Genomic DNA, 21,486 nt, shown 5'->3' with positions numbered 1-21,486 from the left:
AAACAGGCATTTCTATTGTTTTTCATTTTCTTAAGGAGTTGGAGCAGCACTTTGAAAAAGAGAAGATACATTTTGAAGACGAGAAGAATCAGCTTCGACAGCAGTTGGAAAACCTGAGGGAAGAACTGACAACCAAGCTGACTTCATCCAATCAGGAGGCAAGAATCAGCTTAGTCATAACAGCTAACTGTCATGTGCATTAGACCACTTTTAACCAATACTGATATTTTCTTTAGTCAATGTTTTAGAGCTGTATGTTTAAGATTTGCTCTGTTCTATTTTGCTTTTTAAAGATATTTTTAAAATATATAGTTCTTATATTCATGACTTTCATGAATGGTGTAGAGAAAAGGAAGGTTGTTCTCTTCTCTGATAATGCTAGAATTTTCTGTCATGACCACTAGACTGCTTTAATCACATTTATTAAGGATAACTATATTAGTAGCAACAGCCATGGGTAGCTAAACATGAAATCTCCATATTCAAAGGCAGCAAACCTCTGAATATCAAATACTAGGGACAAACAGGGAGGAGACTGTCATCTCCATGCCCTACTTGTAAAAATCCAGAGGCATCTGGTGGCTACTGTTGAAAGCAGAATTTGCTACGTTGACCTTGCTCTAATCCAACATTTAAAAAAATGCAGATGCTTTGCTTAGTAGTTGCATATATACTCCAACCTTCTTCTAAAGAGCTCAGGTTAATTTACATAGATTCTCCTCATTTTACATTCAAAGTAATCCTACAATTTATTATAGATTAAGATAGTTAGTGTCCTGAATATCCTAAGACCACCACTAAGTAGCTGTGGGGATTTGAAACTGGATTTCCTGGCCCAAGTTCAATGGCAGCAGCTTTCCCCAATCTGGGGCCCTCCAGATGTTGGACTCACAACTCCCACAAACCCCAGCCAGCATGCCCAGCGGTAAGGGATGTTGGGAGTTGTAGTCAACAACAACTGAAGGTCAGCAGTTTGGGGATGTCTGCATTATAGCTTCTTTTTTTATATGAACAAAGGTATTCATACAGCAGAGAACCTGTTTCAGTCTGAGGACCATATTTCTTGTGAGCAACATTCTGTTAAGTATTTCTTATTTGTACTTGCATTTGTACATTCATTTTTAATATGCTATTTTACAGTCCTGAAGAGGGGTGGCTTTTTATTTTAAACAACTTGATACAGGTGGCATTACAGTATTGATTAGTAATAGGAAAATTGTATCCTGTTTATTGCATTCTTAAGTTGCTCTTTTAAAAATACTGTGATTGAACTATTGATCCTTTTCATAAAAACGTATTTATACGCTCAGCTTCAGAGTTGCAAACTAACATTTTTAAATTGTCAGCTTTACAGATAATAATGTTGCTTATAAGTTGTCACACAAATGGTTCAGTATCCAGAAAAAGCCAATTAAGCCAATTTCTCATTTAAAAACTATTTCATTAAATTATTCATTATTTCATGCAAACACTAATAAATAGCTTATAAATGGATTAGGGACTGCTGAGAATAAAAGCTGCTTACTTAATGCTGCAATCCTCTACACATCTACTGTAAGTCCTATTTATTTAACTTATGAGTAGACATTTATACGATTCTGCTCTTAGCGTCTAAACTGTTGTAGAACAAAGTGACCTCACATTTGCACTGAACAAGAAGGGAGTAGAATAGGATCCCATGGGTCACCAAAGGCAGGCTCCCCAGGAGATTTTATTTATTTATTTATTTATTTATATTTAACAACATTTACATACTGCTTTGCTGTAAATAAAACCTCTAAGGGAGAGGTGATGAATGTATGTCTAATTTTCTGTACCTTCATAAGTACAGTCACTTGGGAGCAATCTTCGAGATGCTCACAATGATGCCAAGATCAAGGTCCAAAGAGTTACTTCAGGCATGTAAATGCCTAGGGAGTTTTTGTATTCCTTTCATTTGAATTGTAAATATCCAGTCTCAAAAGCCATTTCTGATGCTGTGTGGTGTACTGCTGTGAAATACAAAATCGAAAGCCATGTCGATCATGTAAGACCAAGTGCTCAATTCTTGGTCCAAATTATACATTTTATCAAAAGTTGCCAAAGAATCAAAAGGATGCTATTTCCCTTTTCAACATCTAGGCAGAGATTCTCAGTCACAGCTGCAATTTCAGTCTTGCTGCATACCCAGGTAAAAAGCCAGGCAATTTATGTAGCTGACGGTATCTGTGTATGTCTGAGTCTGCAGACTGTCCACCTATTCAACAACTTTTCTTAGAAAATAGAATCTGAAGTTGGAGTGGTGACTGGTGGACAGTCTGGTGGTGAAGTGAATATGCAAATGTATATATACAGAGCGGAAGGCAAATAACAGTATATGAGTCATCTCTTTTCAAAGGGTGGTATTGATTACCTGTGTAACAAACAATAAGCTACCGGTAGCTTTACCAAGCTAGTTTTCAAAATACAGTGAGTAAAAGTTCAAGTTTAATTAAATTCCTTTTATGTTCAAGAACATTGATGGGTATATGAGGCCACTGGAAGAAGGGATACGGGTATGCAGAGCTTCCGTCAGGCAAAATATGAGTAGTTCTGCCTCGGAAAGTCGCATGTTAGTTACTCATTCTCTAGGTTCACTATTTGCTTTGAAGACTCTTAAGGGAGACATGTACTTCATGGCTTATTCATTTTCAAACTTGAAACTGAAGGAGAATTTTTCCTTTTTCACACAATTGATTTACATTTTCCTCACATTCAGCCTCATTGATACTGTCAGTAGTTCTGAATCGAAAGCTTAATTTTATGGTGATTTTTATGCATAAGCAAACAAATACAAAAAAAGAGAATATTAACCAAAAATATGTATACTATTCTATCTCATGCGGATATATTTGGAAGTAATCTGTATTGGATCTTCTTCATGCATTCCCAGTTGCAGGCAGCTGTTGAAGAAGGTTCACACTGCTAGCATATATAACAAAGGTCCACTATGTAGTGTTAAAAATGTATGTAGTTCTATTTGAGATAATCCTTGTAAAAGTAAAGTTATAAAAGAATTGCCTTCTACAAAATCCTGTTGCAGAAACCTTTAATATTAAGGTTGGCAACTCCTGACTGATATAATCCTTCAGCAAATGTTTCAAAATACAGGCATAGTCTCGTAAACTCAAGCTCGTCTCCTTACCAGATATTGATGGGGTGAAGGCCATGAGACTTCAAACAACAAATTGTATGTGCTTGGATGCAGTGCTGTCTACATTCTTGCAGAATACTGGTGTGCATAATGGATAAAGCATATAGGGGATATATCCTTGCAATTGCCAACAATGTTTGAAATTACAGTAGCTCTTGGCAGCCCTCTCTTATTTATAATATTGTATTTTATAACCTGTTTTTTAAAAAGACTAAATCTTAGGAAATTGTGATACTTGTGTTTGTTTGAAATGTTTGGTGTATGTTTGTTTTTTAATAGTAGTGAATAATACGAACATGAGTTTGACCAAACTGCGGGAGGCAGTGCAAGACAGGAGTGCCTGGCGTGCTATGGTCCATGGGGTCACGAAGAGTCGGACACGACTAAACGACTAAACAACAACAATAAAATTATGAGTGGGGTTGGCTTTGCCTGTATGAAGATTATACTTAAATAGGGGGAAATATGCACAAAAGTATGTCATGCTCAGTTAATCTGAAATTGTTAAACTATTGTGAGGGACAGGGGATATCGCGAAGTCCCTCCCCTCCTGAGTTCAAGCCCATCCCCGAGCACAGGGGAAAGCAGAGGGAGCTCCGATTCCAGTGAGGAAGCAGGAAGTCGTGTCCGAGGCTCAGGCAAGGTAGCGGAGCCAGGGTCCCAGGTGGGACAGGAAGGGGCAAATAAGGGGGGGAGACCCATCCCCCCAACTCCGGAATTACGGAGAAAGAGGAGGGGAAAGAGGATGGGTCTGCCAAGGCTTTTGTGTTGGGGAAAGACGCGCCAAAAGCCATTCGGAGGTTCTGCAACGTAATGACCCCATCGTTCCGTGTAAATAGCAATGACTTCAGCACTGTAAATACGCAGCACCAATAAAAGAATAAAATGCAGAGCTGCGTAGCGTCGTTACTCTGAAGTAGCCTGCTCCGGCCACTGTGACAACTATCAATACTTTTTTCTCTCCTTTTGTAGATGGGTCGATTACAAGATCTAGTAAGAAAAAGTGAACAGGGCCTTGGTACTGCAGAAGGACACATCTCCAATCTTCAGGAAACCCAGGAAATACTACAAAAAGAACTAGAGTTAACCAGGGCAAGACTGAGGGAGACCACTGATTCTCTGTATAATGTTCAGGTAACTGCAGGATACACCAGCTCCATCACTCTGATTCATGGCAACTGCTTTACACATCTGAAGCTCCCTCTCCTTACACACAGAGAGAAACTTTCCTATTTACTCTTGTGTCTACTGTAACCCCGTATATTTATCATCACTCAGATGTGCTACTGTAAACTAGATGGGTTTAGAAGGAAATTTGACAAATTCATGGAGAATGAGTCTGGTCATTATGGCTCTAACCTCAGATTCAGTGCTGGCATGTCATTGAATGCTGGCTGCTGGGAGCAACAAGAGAAGACTGTTTCCTTCATGTCCTACTTGTGAGCTTCTGAGAAGCATCCAGAGGACACCTGTGGAAAACAGGTTGCTGAACTAATAGACAATTGGTCTGATTCAGCAGGGCTCTTACGTTCTTATGCACATATCGAGCTTCCTTTGCATGTAGCTAAAAGTTATCATGGATCCTTGAGTCAGGATCTGTTTTATCTACATAACACTGATGCACTTGAAAATCCTTGTTTTTTTAATGAATAGTTAATGGGAACAAGCAACTCCATTCATACAATTAAAATATCAAAATACAAATTTTAAGGTGTCATTAAATTAATTGCATAAAAATATACAAACTAAAACATATTCTTGAGCAGCCAGTTTAAAAAATCACCAGTGCTGCTTGAGCATTCAGTAAAGGCATTAACATTGCTTCCAAGCAAAATATTGTCATGAAATCATTTTGTTGTTGCTTATCTATGTTTTGAATTTTGTGTTCCTAGGGGGAACTAGACCAGGAAAGACAGCAGCATGAAGTAATGATTGTAGCTATGAGGGAAGAGGAAAAATTCAAAGTTGACAGAATGGCCCGTGATCTAGAAATAAAATGGACAGAAAATCTTCGGCAAGTGCCCTTTTTTATTTTATGTTTTTTTCTCTTTTACAGCAAAGCATGTGTTAAATGCAGTTATGTAATACCAAACTGTGCATTTCAATAATATTTTTATAATGTTATTAAAGGCCAGAAAGTTTTAGTTCTACTTCTTTTTCTTAGGCAGGAATGTACCAAACTTCGAGAAGAGTTAAGGCTTCAGCATGAGGAAGATAAAAAGTCAGCAATGACTCAACTCCTGCAGCTAAAAGAGAGAGAAAAAAATGCTGCCAGAGATAGCTGGCAGAAGAAAGTTGAAGATCTTTTGGACCAGGTAACTGGAATGATTACTAGCATGTTTTATTACTGTTGTGAAATTACATCTGAAGAGGGATAAATTGTTGTAGAGCTAGTTGGATGATTAAGAAGGGAAATCATATGCTGAAGTCGGTGGCCATTGTGTCTGTTACAGAATTATATGAATATGCTTTGATTAGCAGTGAATTGGGGGGAATTCTGTAAGGGCTAAGCCATGGTATCTGTTCTCTCCAATGTACAACTGTGGACCTGAAGGACAGACTTTAACTGTATGATTCACATCTGAGAGGACTCTAGCTTAAAATATTGGAAAAAATGTTTTTATTCACCAGTCTGTTTATATCCCTCTCCCGCAAAAGCTCATGCTACTCAGAGCCTGGTGCATAACAATAAAATCCAAAATGAAAAACATAAACATATTAAGCATCCATGCCCAATGCAGCCCAACAGCACACAATATACAAATGAGAGGAGCTAAATCCACAACAGCCATCTGAAGTATGCACATTTTGCAAAAAGCAAAAATGTAGGTACTGTACTGAAGACTACCCAGTAATAAGTTTCTTGTTTGTTGCTGAAATATCTGTTCACATTGGAAGCCACCTGGTTTTATGTATGGAAATTCTTCATAGGAACTTCATATCTACAAATGTTACCTGAAGAAATCAAATAATTGTGATAGGCTGTATACAAAGACAAAGACTTATTTAAGGATAGAAAGTTTGAGACTTGTAAAAATTATGCAGCAGACAAAGCATAGGGATTGATGTCTGACAGGAAGAAAACAACAATTTCAGCATAGTTTCCACTGGAACGTAAATGTCTTCCATTAATGGATACTGGAAGATTTTTTGTTGCATCATATCTTCGATGGGTTTCAAATTAATGATTTCCCCTCCTGAAAGTAGTGCGTTAACTTTACTAAATATTCCTGTTCTGCAACAGAACTAAAAAGCATCATTGCAGCCATCAGCAGTGAACAGATAGAACATGGGTTTAAATCCCAAACAATGCATTCAGGAAAACACACACAAATTAAATACAATAAACTTTGGATTTTGATGTGTTCAGGAAAAAGTACATTTATAGGTTTATTTTAGAAATGTGGTAAACAGAATATGGTTCAATCCTTAAATCCTAGGACCAGCTTATCTGAGAGTAGGTCCCACTGAACTCATTGGGACTAACTTGTAAGTAGAGACCCATAAAATTTCACTGCTTGTTTATTAAAGTGTTTTTGTATCACCTTTTGGCTATAACATGGGCCACCAAGCAAGTTTGGAAGAAAAGAAAATACAGTTTAAAACAATAAGTAACACATTAAAACAAGTTACAGGTAGGTAGCTGTGTTGGTCTGACATAGTCAAAACAAAAAAAAAAATCCTTCCACAGCACCTTAGAGACCAACTAAGTTTGTCATTGGTATGAGCTTTCATGTGCATGCACACTTCTTCAGATATCTGAAGAAGTGTGCATGCACATGAAAGCTCATACCATACCAATGACAAACTTAGTTCGTCTCTAAGGTGGAAGGAATTTGTTTATTGGAAGGAATTTGTTTATTTTGTTTCAACATTAAAACAAAATACCAACTTAAAAAGCACTAAAAGCCAAACAAAATAAAAATGTTTAAAATTCAACAGGGATGAGGCCAGTCTAATGTATCTAGGAAGGGAGTTTCATAAACTGAGGTGCTGGTACAGAAAATACCCTATCTAGCATTCTCACCAATTGGATCTCTCTTGGTGGGCCATACTAAAGGGTTTAAGAAAATGATTTCTGCCTCTGGATTGGTTCATATTGGAGGAGGCAGTCTTTCAGATACCCTGCCCATAAGCTGTTTAGGGCTTTATACACCAGGAGCTTAAGTTGGGCCTGGAAACACCAAACAAGGTTGGTGTCATATGGTCTTAGAAACATACACAAGAAAGCAATCTGATTGCTGCATTGTGCACCAGCTACAGTTTCTGAGCACACTTCAAAGGCAACAGCCCCATATAGCGTATGTTGCAAAAAATCTGCTGGTAGCTTGAAGGTGACATACCGGAGCTGCCTTCTCCAGAAAAGGGTTGTAGCTGACACACCAGCCAAAACTGGGCAAAAGCATTCCTGAGATAAAGCACCTGCTTTGGCATCAAGAAGCTATGCTGGATCCAGAAGCACTGCCAAAGAGCAAAGCCTATCCTTCAAATTGAGTGCAATCCCCTCTAGAACAGACTGTACTCAGTCCTAAATTAGCTTGTCTGCTGACCAACAGCACCTCTCTCTTATCCATAGCTGCCAAGTTATCCCTTTTTTTAAGGGATTTTCCCTTATGCTGAATAGGCTTCCTCGCGAGAAAAGGGAAAACTTGGCAGCTATGCTCTTATCTGAAATTAATTTGTTGGTCCCTGTTCTGTCCTGTGTGTCCAGTTGCAGGGATTCCAAAGAAAGATGCACAAATTTCCAGAATGATCATTTGTGGTATTTTATTATAGAGATGCTGTATAGCAAGGTACTCACGTACTGCAATGCAGTGCAGGATTCCTTGCAGCTGAAGTGGCAATCACCACTTTGGCTTTGTCCATTAATTGCTAATCATATATGGTTTACTTCTACAAAAAGCAAGCTATTAAGCAGGCAACAATGGTCCAATTAACTCACCCCTGGCTTAGAGGCCCCTTCCCAGCTCTCATCCATCTCTTAGATAAGCAAGCAGCTGACAAGTAGGCAGCATGAGAAGCCTCCTCTATCCCAAAGAAGGCTTCAAACAAGCAGATAAGCATGTGTGATCTCATGTTACAGCTCACACAAATTAGTCCTGGGGTTATCTTGACTACCAAGATAGCAATCACAGGCCTTCCAGGACATTTGCACCTTTTGGTTCTACACAGTCCCCAACCAGGTTTTCACTGTATTGAGATAATGGTTCAGAATTTGGAAATTAGAGATAGAACTAAGTATCACTGACTTGAGGACACAACAGTGTATTGAGCAAAAAACCCTAGCCCTTCTGAGATTTTTCAGCTGACAAGACTGGAATCATAGTAAAACAGCACGCTAAGGCCCATATCTCAGATGTTCCAGGAAGATACCATGATGGATGGTGAATGCCTCTGAGAGGTACAGCAGAACCAACAGGGATGCACTCGTCCTGTCTAGTTCCCAGAGTAGATCATCCACCGTCTGTTTCTGCACCAAAACCAGATCTGAAACCAGATTGAAAAGGATATAGATATTAGATAATTAAAGGTAAAGGGGGCCCTGACCATCAGGTCCAGTCGTGTCCGACTCTGGGGTTGCGACGCTCATCTCGCTCTATAGGCCGAGGGAGCCAGCGTTTGTCCGCAGACAGCTTCCGGGTCATGTGGCCAGCATGTCAAAGCTGCTTCTGGCGAACCAGAGCAGCCCACGGAAACGCCGTTTACCTTCCCGCCGGAGCGGTCCCTATTTATCTACTTGCACTTTGATGTGCTTTCGAACTAGGTGGGCAGGAGCTGGGACCGAGCAACGGGAGCTCACCCCGTTGCAGGGATTTGAACCGCCGACCTCCTGATCAGCAAGCCCTAGACTCTGTGGTTTAACCCACAGCACCACCTGGGTCCCTTTTGAATTAAATACCATTAAATAATAAAATAATATATTTGCTTTCCCCATCAAGGGAAAAGAAATAGGACTGAAAAGTATTTTAGACCATGAGGTAGCTCTGATAGAGAATGTAGGTGACCCTGACTTTGTTAGTGTGTGTGTACACACACACACACACACACACACAAGCAAACAACAATTCAGGATCACATCCAGGACTTTCTCTCACACACAATTAAGTGATACTCAAAGTAGACACATTAAAGTTAATGGGCATTGCTAACTTAAGTGCATTAATTTCAGTTGGTCTACTCTATGTGGATAACAATTTCCTAGCATTAAATCAAATGAAATCCAAATAAACAAGCATAATGTCCCAAATTTCAGGTTTAAAAGATGTATTTGACATCCAATCTAAGCAAGCAAATAGTGTAGGAGCCGCTTTTCAGTGGAGTAGTTCAGAGTTTGGAATCTTAATACAGTACATCAAGCTTAGCCATGAATGTTGCCTTGCAGTTTCCTAGATCTGGGAATTAGTTTAGCTTAGGGTTTTTTGTTTTTTGCTTCACCACTAATCTGAAATAACTGGTGTCAGAATCATAAATCATGTATCCAGAAATGAAATTACTCATCATTCAATTTTTGAAATTGTATTGATCATATATGTGTTGCATCTGATGTATATGGTGATATACCACTTATACATGCTGACAGTACATCTTCAGCTTGTTAGTAAATGGTAGGGGTGTGCATGGGCTCTGTGTACCCTAAATGTGAAACAAGGAAGGCTACAGTTTGTACTGTAAACAAGGCATCTTGAGGTGGATCACAGACTCCCAAAGCTTCTGAGTTACTCTGTGGCATCTACTTTCTACCCCCACCCCGCCCTCAAAAAACAAAACAGACTGACTGGGGAAATGCCAAGAGCTTGAGAGGGGAGTGGATGGAGAAGTGAGGGAGATGTTTCATTTTGATGGAAAGGTCTTCCATGAATCAGTGTGAATTATTTTCCCAGGGTACTCAAATCACAAGTCAATGAAGAGGTCTCTTTTGTAGCCCCAAAAATCCATGGGGGGAGGCGGAAGCCCACCCTATCAATGACCCTTCGAGTAACAAGGGTCATTTCTTGGGAATCTACGCTATTTTTACATCAATGTTGCTGCTTCCCGAGAGTCTCATATTACTCACTCCGAAATAGTAGCATCTGCACTTGTAGGAGAACTATTACATGTATCATTCTGAAATTTTGCAGCCTTCGTCCTCTCTGAAGGTATGACCTATTCTGCAAACTGAATCTAATTAAGTCATAACATGAAAAAATTCTTGTTTTTAAGAAAATCAATTTGTAAAGGTGCCGCACACAAAGTTCCCTAGTTGTATCTGCTTACAATTAGGAAGGCTTAATCCACTAAGGAGGGATTCCTATGCCTGCACATTTCATCCACTTTTGTGAAAAAAGTCATAGCTGTTTTAGTTTCCCGATTATAGTGGATGGGGGGGAAAGAAAGCTTAATTTTCAATAGGTTTAATTCGATCACCAATAACGTCAAATTGGAAAGACACAGAATGGTTCTGAAGCAAATTGGACTGCTTCCCAAAGACAGATACAAATTGTGTCAATTGTGACCAGTGCACACCCCTATTAAATGTCATTATAGTATTATATGTAGAATGTAATTTTGCTATGGACTGACAATTTAAAATATATATTTTAAGGAACATCCATATCTAAATCTTTATAAAAAAGTTTCAGTTGTGTTCCAAATTATTTACAGATTGGTTTGAGGTTGGCAAAAAAATAGATGTTGATGTTTAATCATGTTGCCACCTTGCTTAAAACGATGGCAAAATGTATTTCTAAATATACCTGAACATTTGTTTAAAATGTTTGAAGGGCTTTTATTAACAAATATTAATAGTGAAATGCAACAAATACTTGGCCGTTCTTCCAGAGTATATTTACTGAAGTAGATGTGTCAATTTGGGTCAAAGGAAAAAAATATTTAATATAGGAGCATGATAAAATCCTTGAGCATACACAAATTTGCTCCCAATATTTAACTCTTATAAAAATGGGACCACAAATTGTATTTATGTGATTTTCATGTGTTCAGTGGATTTCCATAGCAAGCCATAGCAAAAATGTTCTGTGTCAATTTCGCCCAATCAATTTTCAACATATTTTTCCTTCTTAAATTAATATAATGTTCTGTGTTTTACTGTCCCTTCTTTATTCCATCTTCTTAGTTATTTCTGAATATTTCCCTTTATTCCTGTGATCTTTCCTTCATAGCGGCACTGTCTCGGTGAAGCTTTGCATAAATCTATCAGCAATGTAAGTGAGTTGCACTTACAATATGTACATGAGGGCATGCTTGCACTTCTCAGCTTGCATACTAGCCAGTGCTGCTTCAGAGCATTAGCCTTTGAAATCAATAAAGAAATGTTGTTCAAGGGAAGAGTTTACACATTAATTTCATAAAAAGCTCTGCGCTGCATTCATACATTCATTCGTATGTGTATGTGTTAATATCATTTGACATTAAACATCACACAGTCATTTTATGTGATGTAAAAGCAAGCTTGCAGGCAGTACATTTGCACTTTATAAAGCTTTTTATAAAGCATGGAAATGTGTGGTACCGTGTTACAATTTAATATAAATAATGCAACTCAGTTATGGTTTGGCTATTATATTTCATTCTGTTATTTCTACAAAGATTTAAAAAATCAATGAGTGGTATCTAAATGGTCACCAGAAGGTCATACGCTATTAAGTTTATGCACTACATACACACATGATGTAGCTTCTCTATCTTTCACTTACTGTACTTTGTCACATACATACATGGCTGAAAAGCCACTTGTGGTGGTCAGGAGACCTTCCAGAGTGGTGTGTGATGCAGTGGGCTGTGATGCAGGTAGGAATAAATCAGTTGTTCCCCTTTTTGCATATGGAAGTGCCCCTTTTCTCTCTCCATGCTGTCCCTTGCAATTGGTCGAGAAGGTGAGCTGATACACATTAGGATGTGTTGTATCCATGACATGACCATTTTTTACTCTTGCCCCATTTTTTCGCGTTGCACCAGAGGATCTTTGCTGGCAAAGCCCTTCCACTAGCAGAAACTTCCACACTAATCCAGGGGAGTTCTGTCAACAGAAGCATCATCCCATTGGCATAGAGTCATCTCTGTCAGTGGAAAAGCACTTCTGCTGGATAACATTACTGAGCTGGGAGATCTCTGCACCACTAATGGCCCAATGGTTGTGAGCTTGGATAAGATTCAGGATAAGAGTCATCACTGGATAAGATTCCAATCATGGCAAACTCCAGTTAGGCAAACTGAGGCAATTGCCTCAGGCAACAGGCACAAGCAGACCCCAAATTGGCACCACCACCACCACCCCGGTCCTGCCATTTGCTTCCACTGACTGGCTCTGCTGCTAGTGCCACTGCCTGCCAGGCAAGGCTTTCTATTTCTTCCTGTCTCACCCTTCCTGCCTCACTTATGGAAAGGGTTAGGTTAAAAAAAGTTACAGTAATGATAGTCACACAGTTGGAGAATCAGCTGCAATAGAAACTTTAAGAAAACAGACTGTATGCATGTTTCTCCACTGTCTACTCTTCGCACTGATTGGATTGCAGCAGTGGTTAATAATAAAAATAATATTTATTTAACATTATTTCTTAAGAAATAAACTGTTTAACTCAAATACATTTTGACAAAAACTTAAAATTTGTTCTTGTCCAAATGGGAAGATAAAAGAAGAGCAAAAAAGGATATTTATACTGATTAACATAATTGGATTATTTCTATTACTGTATGTTAACTTGGAGATCTACCTCATTACTAAATGTTTATATGAGTGTAAAAGATCAATGCTGGGGAAACATTAACATTCTGTGCAATTTTAATAGGGCTCTTTATATGAAGAAATATATTATGAATCATTAAAACTGCACAGTTCAAGGCTTTTTTCATAATTTCTTATCTGATTCTAGTAGGTTGGTTGTCATTGTGTCAACAATATAATGCAAGGATAGGAAATGAGACATTACAATAGATAACTAACAGAAGCAAAAGAAAAAGATTTTAAAATGTAGAAGCTTAAAATAGAATCTTTATGTACAATATTTTCATATTAAGATCTAGGAACATAGTAATCCAGTCCACTTATTTAAGGTGACCAAACTGATTTTTATCATCCTCTTCTTCTACCTCAAAATGGGATAGCAAGTTTTAAAAATTGATTTATATGCATAAAAGAAAATATTTCACGCATGCATGTATTACACATAAAAGTTTGTCCTTAATTTTGCCACCTTTAATGGAACTTCCAATAGAATATATTATTTACATACCCAATATCTGCCTTGATACGTTAAAATTGGTAATGATTAATTTAATTCATATAAGAAATACATTGCTTCCAGGTTTTATTTAGAGAATTGGACTAATGTTCAGTGATGTGGGAGCAGAAGCTGAATATACTAGGTATCGCAACCAAGAGAAATGATTAAGGAGGAACTTTAAGGAAGAACTTGCACTGCAGGAACATACAAGTCAAGGGTAGAACTCTTGCTTAAGTCCTGTATAATGTGTAGCAAGTAGAGTGGAACACAGCAACAGGAAGGGGTAGGACTACTGTAGATAGAAGTAGTGTTTAAGGGTGGACAAGAATTTTGGAAGGTTGGGGAGTGTTTGAACCTCTCTCAGTTCAGAAAACCTTAAGCCAATTCCCTTTCAGATTTTGCCTTGGCAGCTTGTAATGGCTCCTCACCAGTTCTCTGATCTGCCAGTTTCCATCTTCCCCACTTAGCATGCATCAGGAGAGGGATGTGATACATCAACTAAGGCTGCTTCTAAGCTTTATTTGCCAATGTGTAATCTGGGAAGTGCAGGCTTTTCTCCCTCTTGACTCATTCATTAATCAGGAAGGAAAACTGCAGTTTCTAGAATTAAACATTATTCTGAAATGAAGATATCTGAGCATGCTCATAGTCTGCATTGCTGACACTGGCAAGTGTAGGGTTTTTGTTTTTGTTTTTTACTCCTGAGTCCTGTTCCCACTGATAATGGAGGGTTTGTGTAATATCTGGCCCACAGGTGTCTCTATTTGACCCACTGCATGGTTTGGCCCAAACCATGCCCACCCACCATCATATAATGACAGTTGCAAGATAAGTAGAGTCCCACAGTACCAAATACAAAAGGAAGAATTGGGAGCTTCTGAAGGAGATGGGGTGGTCATGTGTCCTACTTTACAGAGGGCAGGTCATCTATCTTGTCCAAGTCTAGTTTAAAGATAGAGAACAAGAGCTGGGGTTTGAAGTTGTCCATCAACTGTTAGCATCTAGACAACAGACTGAGCAGACAGAAGCATTCTCTCTTTTTTTTGGCAGTGCATAAGTGACCACCCTAGGAGGGGACATTCTGTCCCAGAACGAGTCTTTCCATGATTTGTAAGGTTGTCAGTGAAAACTGAAGATTTTTCCTAAGAATTCCCGCAGAAGATTCAGAAAGACCCATCAAATCCTGGTGAAATAACAAAACCTTCCACTTTAATACAGGAAAAATTATCTCTCTCCACACTTATCACTTTCTCTTTGTTTAGTACATAATGTTGGAGATGTCAGCCATTTGTGATATGGAAATATGGTGCAGTTACAGTGGTACCTCAGGTTACAAACACCTCGGATTACCAACACTACTGGTTACAGACTCTGCTAACCCGGAAGTAGTACCTCGAGTTAAGAACTTTGCCCCAGGATGAGAACAGAAATCACGCGGCAGCAGGAGGCCCCATTAGCTAAAGTGGTACCTCAGGTTAAGAACGGTTTCAGGTTAAGAACGGAACTCCGGAATGAATTAAGTTCGTAACCAGAGGTACCACTGTACTTGAATAATTTGTAGTAGCAAAGTTAAGAGGCTACTCAAGTCCCTTTTGTTGTCAGGGCTCCTGCCCTAAATCTTTTGTTCAAGGTTGCTTGTTCCCACAGATACATAAAGAAAACCAAGAATGGGGGAAGGGAAATTCTGAATTAAAAATTTATCATGACTGCAAGTTAATTTTAGTGCAGGCACTAGAATTTGTTGCAGCAGTCTTTCAGCTTGCTCGTTTATATATGTAGTGTTTGTATTAGCTTTTACATAATCTTATATATATCAGCTTTTACAAAATCTGATCGGTAATTAGAATAATTGCTTTATTGTTTTACCTGTATCACACTGCAAATGTGTCTTCATTTAAAATCCTGCTATAACTTGCGAGTTCAACCTTTATATTAAATATTGCTGCATACATACCATACCACTATCCTTACTATACTGACTTTTTTTGTACTGTTTTTGGGCGACAGGGGCGGGCAGGTGTGGGGGACTCCCTGGTCCTGAATGGGGTAACTGTGCCTCTGAAGGACCAGCTGCGCAGTCTGGGAGTCATTTTGGACTCACAGCTGTCCATGGAGGCGCAGGTCAATTCTGTGTCCAGGGCAGCTGTCTACCAGCTCCATCTGGTACGCGAGATGAGACCCTACCTGCCCATGGGCTGTCTCACCAGAGTGGTGCATGCTCTAGTTATCTCCCGCTTCGACTACTGCAACACGCTCTACGTGGGGCTACCTTTGAAGGTGACCCGGAAACTGCAACTAATCCAGAATGCGGCAGCTAGACTGGTGACTGGGAGTGGCCGCCGAGACTACATAACACCAGTCTTGAAACACCTACATTGGCTCCCAGTACGTTTCTGGGCACAATTCAAAGTGTTGGTGCTGACCTTTAGAGCCCTAAATGGCCTCTGCCCAGTATACCTGAAGGAGCGTCTTCACCCCCATCGTTCAGCCTGGACACTGAGGTCCAGCACCAAGGGCCTTCTGACAGTTTCCTCACTGCAAGAAGCAAAATTATAGGGAACCAGGCAGAGGTCCTTCTCGGTAGTGGCACCTGCCCTGTGGCAACTATCTGACATTTAGAAGACATCTGAAGGCAGCCCTGACTGATGTTTTAATGTATTTTTAGTCTCTTGTTGGAAGCCGCCCAGATTGGCTGGGGAAACCCAGCCAGATGGGCGGGGTATACGTAATAAATTATTTTTGTTTTGTTTTGTTTTGTGCTATGAGCCACTTCAGACTAGTGCAGAGCACTATCAGTTAACTTGATCAATCTGGAAAACCATATGCCCTACTACTAATCTAAAAGGGCCTTCAGTCCATGATGTTGTTTCATGTGAGTTCAGTCTTGGAATGGTGTTTCTCAAATCAAAATGACCTGGTAGCACCTTTGCAGAGTGATGTCATACCCATTACCTCAGAAGCCTCTGCAGCGTAGCTTCATTTTTTGCTCGTAAGAGTGCCAGCTGGATTTGAAGTTGCACTCTCTTTTATTGCCCGATGAACTTGGCCTGGGTGGTGCTACATAACTCACTTTGTGAGAAGCATTGCCAAGACCAGGAGTAGCCTGTGTGGTTTGTACATTGCTTTCTACCCTGCTAGTACCCATGTTGCCTATTACTGGGTGTGTAGGAAATCATCCACTGAATTGAAGGCTGCCAGTGGGCCTTTAGATTGATTTCTGAAGGCATGAGCTATGCCACAAATTCATAATAATGGCATAATGTATTACAGCTGAGTTAAAGGATATGAATTTTCTTTAGAAAGTGCTGTAGAATTATTAGCATTGATTTTGGTAGTGCATATTAGGCAAAAAATAACTGATACTTAGTCTCTTGACTGCAGTGATGGAATATAACTTTTTTTAATTGATAAGTAATTTCTCAACACAATGTTATGCATGTCTACATGGAAGTAAGTTCAATTGAGATGAATGGGGCTTACTCCCACGTGTGTGTAGGATTGCAGTTACATATCTATACCCATTTTGGCTCACTTCAACCAGGCCAAGAAATGGGATGGTGACAGATTTTTCATTCCCCACCTCTGCTGTTTATTCCAATGGAAGGGACATTACTCCACCATAACCCCTCAGGGCTGATGAAGTTTCATGCCATTTTTGAAGGTGTGTTGGAGAAACAAGGGGGCTTAAAATCCCATGGATCTTTGACTGCTCTTGATACGCACACCCAAATGCCCCACTTTGGGCCCTACTACCAGTGGGACACCTTGAACTTTTCAGTGGGTGTATTGAGGTCATCCAGTGGCTTAAGCGCCATCCCACCATTAATACACTCTCTTTGCCAGTGGTGCAGCACTTGAATTAACTTTCTGTGGCCACTGAACTGGCTTTCAGCTGGCTGTAGGATTGCAATCCACTAAAAGTGTATTGCACTTGACATTCAAACAGCTGGTGACGACACATTGCTAATTTGCATGCCATAAACTATGTGGCATTTATTTGCTCATTAGTTATAGTTCATAGTAATACTTGATTAGGCATATACTGTAGGGGACATCCAGTGATGTCTGGCCAACTGCCCAACAAAATGCTCACACAATGGGACTTTCCCTTCCTTTCCTCCCCCCTGTAGTCCATTGTGCATGCACCCAGGTTCTGCTCTATAGGATCCCCCATCTTTCTAGAGCAGATTTTGAGGACACTAGGAGCTGGATGGGAAAGGAAGAGAAAGTCCTGTTGTGCAAACAGAAGTCCACTTGCATGCAGTCGGATATTCAAATTTCTATTAACCAGAATGTGTTACTAAGCAAAATAGGCCCCAATACAGAGAGGAAATGTTTAAAAAATGCAACAACATTTGTGAACACAGTACACCTGTAGTATTTCCACTGCCTATCAGCTTTCCTATACAATATAAGAAACTGCTTGATGCAATGTGGGAGGGCTGCTATTTGGTGAGGCAGGACATCACACTTGTGGATCGCTGTACTTCTCTGTATTGTGACCACAATAAAAAATCTCAAATATCTATCAGTAAATATAAACACAGTTTATAGTTTGAATTTCTAGTTAACTTTGCTTTTCTGTGGATTAGATCTCCCTGTTGAAGCAGAATCTAGAAATGCAGCTTTCCCAGTCTCAGACTTCAATGCAGCAACTTCAGGCACAATTTAGCCAGGAGCGACAGAGGCTGGCCCAAGAGATTGAAGAGCTAGAAGAAGAGCATCAACAGAGACACAAGTCGTTGAAAGAAGCACATATCCTTGCATTTCAGAACATGGAGGAAACAAAAGAAGAAGAGCAAAAGGCATGTTCATTTGTATTTTGTAGCATCTTAAGATTTTCAGATTGCAGACCATATGTTAACATGAACTATGAGATATTACTCCAAAGAACTTCTTTATATTCATTTGAGAACTCAGAACGGACCCAAATAAATGCTATAGTGGGAGAATGGCAGGGGTGGCTAAGCATAGAGGAAACTACACATGTGTGTTCTAACTTCTCTTGAACTGTAATGAGAGGGATGTGTAGAGGGGTGAGTTATTCTTGAGGCCTTACCCCTAGTCCCAACCAAAGCCCTAATAACACAAATTTTGTCCAGAAAGTGGGAAAATGGAAAGGTGAGGGGGTTACACTCTAGGTGGTGGAATTGGAGTTACACAAAAAATAAAGGTAGCTGGTTAATAACAGTGGGGTTTATTATTATTATTATTATTATTATTATTATTATTATTAAGCAATCATTTTGCCTCATTGATAAGAATATTTTTCTATACACATAGAGCAATTCTCCTTTAAATTTGCTAGGAACTTGAGGAACGTTTAAAACAGAAGCACTTAGAAGAACTTCATGCGCTGAAAGAAGCACACAGGCAAGCTATGGATGCTTTCAAACTAGAAATGGAACAGGAACTGCAGACTCTTCGCTTTGAACTGGAAGATGAAGGGAAAGCTATGCTTGGTACAGTATTTTCATGCGACTATTTAAACATAAGCTATTACTTCTGGTGCAGAAGGCAGATGGCATGTGCTGCCTAATATACAGAGAAATGAAAATGGGTGGTTTCCCGTGTGTTGGGCTACATTTAGACTTTTTCAGAGGAAAAGTTGACTATTCTCTTAAGTAGTTGATACCCAGAGTTTTATAGCACAATTTACCCATTTTATTGATGCAGTATTGTGATTTATCACCCCCTGTTTAGAATAATGCTGTTGTTGTTTTTTTTAAATGGAAACTTGTGCCAAATTTGAGAAATACACATCTTCCTATGATAGTTTCAGAGAGATGTCTTGTGCTATCCCTCATCTTGCCTGTTTTCTCCCAGTCTTTCATTACCTAGGCCCTTTTCTTCAACGTTAAATTTGTGCATATCACCTATTCATATCACTATCAATCATTAATAATTCCTTTTAAAGAGCAAACTCAATGTCCCCATGCTCACAAAAATAGAGCCAAAACTGGGTCACTGAGAAACGGCAGGAAAGTAGAAGCGTGCATGTGGGAATTCTGAGATTTCCAGAAGTACAGAAAATATTTGAAAAAGAACACCAAAAAAAGAGCAACCTGTACACACAAAAAAGCCACTGAGCATGCTCGGTGGACACAGGGAATCACAACATGGTGTGTATCTGTGAAAAAAGAAAAACAGCCTTTAAAAAAGTACATAAATAATTGAAAACTGAAATAAAACTTTAAAGGGTCACAAAATGAGGAAGAAACTGAGTTGCTCTCTCTGAATGTTATAGGCAACACTTATGTAACCGCATTCCATGCAACTCACAATGGCTAACTTTTTCAAACATCAAAATACTGCAGTTTGAGTGCCAGGAATGCAATAAGTATTTAGATTACTTTTGGCTAGAGTAAGCCACATGGTGCCCTACAGATGAAGTGGACTGCAGCTCTCATCATCCCTGATCATTGGCAATGCTGGCTGAGGCTGATGGGAGTTGTAATATAAAATATCTAGAGTTGTAATATGAAATATCACATTGCTTACCCTAGGTCAGGCACCCCCAAACTGCGGCCCTCCAGATGTTTTGGCCTACAACTCCCATGATCCCTAGCTAACAGGACCAGTAGTCAGGGATGATGGGAATTGTAGTCCAAAACATCTGGAGGGCCGAAGTTTGGGGATGCCTGCCCTAGGTCTACCGCAGAGTAATAAAATTCTGCAAGGTTTCTAATGCTTAATTCGGCATTCAGCACCATTTTAATAAAAAATAGTAATTACTGTTATCTTGATAAACATTTCTATTTATTCACTCATTTATTTATTTATTGTATGACAAAAATTAACAGCTAAAGGAGGCACTATAGTTGGAAAATAAATTTTTAAAAAACTAAGAGTCTAGTCATTCCCCTAAAGCAATAAATGCATGGTTATACATATGTGTGGTGTGGGTTACTATTTGTAGAACTATACACAAAATCTGTTTATTATCTCCTAGCATCTTTGCGCTCAGAACTAAACCATCAGCATGCTGCAGCAATTGATCAACTAAGACATAATCATCAACAAGAACTAGCAGCTGCTAAAATGGAACTTGAAAGAAGCATAGAGCTTAGCAGGCACCAGGTATATATCTTCCACATAGCCAAAAGAGAGTAAATATCTTTTAATTATAGAGCATTTGTTTGACGTTAAGAAAAATTGCAACTCCTTTATTATCCCTTTAGTATACTGGCTCCTTTCAGTCCATATAATTTCTTATATTCCAACTTCATAGACTAAGTGCTGATGCTTATGTAGCCAAAATGGCACAACTATGGACAAGAGGAAGGTATCAGCTTGCCCAAGTGAACCTAGAGGTCTGCAGAAATACAAAAATGGGGGGGGGGAACCGACCAAAGGAGGTAGTTTCCCTCCAAAACAGCTAAAACAGAATTGTGCATGTATGAAAAACTGAGCCTACAGGAGTCTGAAATTTGTGTGTCTGTGTAGAGAAGCACTGTCTCTAAGTCCATAAGTACAATTACATGTTTATAATGATGGTTCAGCCCTTCCTTCAGCTCTAACATGATCACCATATTTTGCAGAGGAGAGGAAATAGGGCAAAGTAGGGGCGGGAGGTACAAATGCCTATCTATAGTTTGTTATATGTTGCCATTTGTGGCCTTTCTAAATTTAATCTGAATCTTTACTCTTATCTAGTAACTAGAAATATAAAAGTGGGAAAGTAAGTTATGTTTATTCAGCCAGAAGCAAGTGTGCCATATAAAGTGCAGTATATGTTATATAAAGTATTCTTATCTTATTGATACTTGTGCTTGATAGGAAAAAGAGTTTGTTTGCCGGATAGCAGATCTACAGGATGAATTGAGGCATCGAGACCACCATATATCTGAACTAGATAAGGAGATTCTTGCTCTGCATGAGAACATAAGTGCACTAACCAAGGAACTGGAGTTTAAAGGGAAGGAAGTTCTCAGAATACGTAGTGAATCCAACCAACAAATTAGGTATGAATATTTGCAATGTCAGGTAATATGTTCTGATTGATTTGGCAACCTAAAATTAATGAAGGGCTGTACTTGATTTTTTTGAGACTTAACTAGAATATTTTAGGAAGTCAGATTCAAATTGCTGGAC

The 21,486-nt window shown here is 39.2% G+C and overlaps 1 protein-coding gene across 5 annotated transcripts in view; it reads left to right on the top strand.

Annotated features, from left to right (window-relative positions):
• FAM184A (family with sequence similarity 184 member A) overlaps positions 1-21,486 on the top strand; it is a 65,507-nt gene that overhangs the window by 32,364 nt on the left and 11,657 nt on the right. For all 5 annotated transcript variants that reach the window (XR_009557336.1, XM_060272653.1, XM_060272654.1 and 2 more), the window contains exons 6-13: positions 36-158; positions 4,145-4,306; positions 5,065-5,190; positions 5,341-5,487; positions 17,985-18,197; positions 18,701-18,854; positions 20,345-20,472; positions 21,172-21,356. Coding sequence is in view for 4 of the 5 variants with exons in the window: in XM_060272653.1 (XP_060128636.1) it covers positions 36-158; positions 4,145-4,306; positions 5,065-5,190; positions 5,341-5,487; positions 17,985-18,197; positions 18,701-18,854; positions 20,345-20,472; positions 21,172-21,356 (1,238 nt within the window). In the remaining variant the exon portion in view is untranslated. The remainder of the gene's footprint in view (positions 1-35; positions 159-4,144; positions 4,307-5,064; positions 5,191-5,340; positions 5,488-17,984; positions 18,198-18,700; positions 18,855-20,344; positions 20,473-21,171; positions 21,357-21,486) is intronic.

This window comes from Zootoca vivipara, chromosome 3 (assembly GCF_963506605.1).
Source record: "Zootoca vivipara chromosome 3, rZooViv1.1, whole genome shotgun sequence".
In the NCBI taxonomy this organism is placed as follows: domain Eukaryota; kingdom Metazoa; phylum Chordata; class Lepidosauria; order Squamata; family Lacertidae; genus Zootoca; species Zootoca vivipara.
This window is presented reverse-complemented; position numbering and strand designations above follow the sequence as displayed.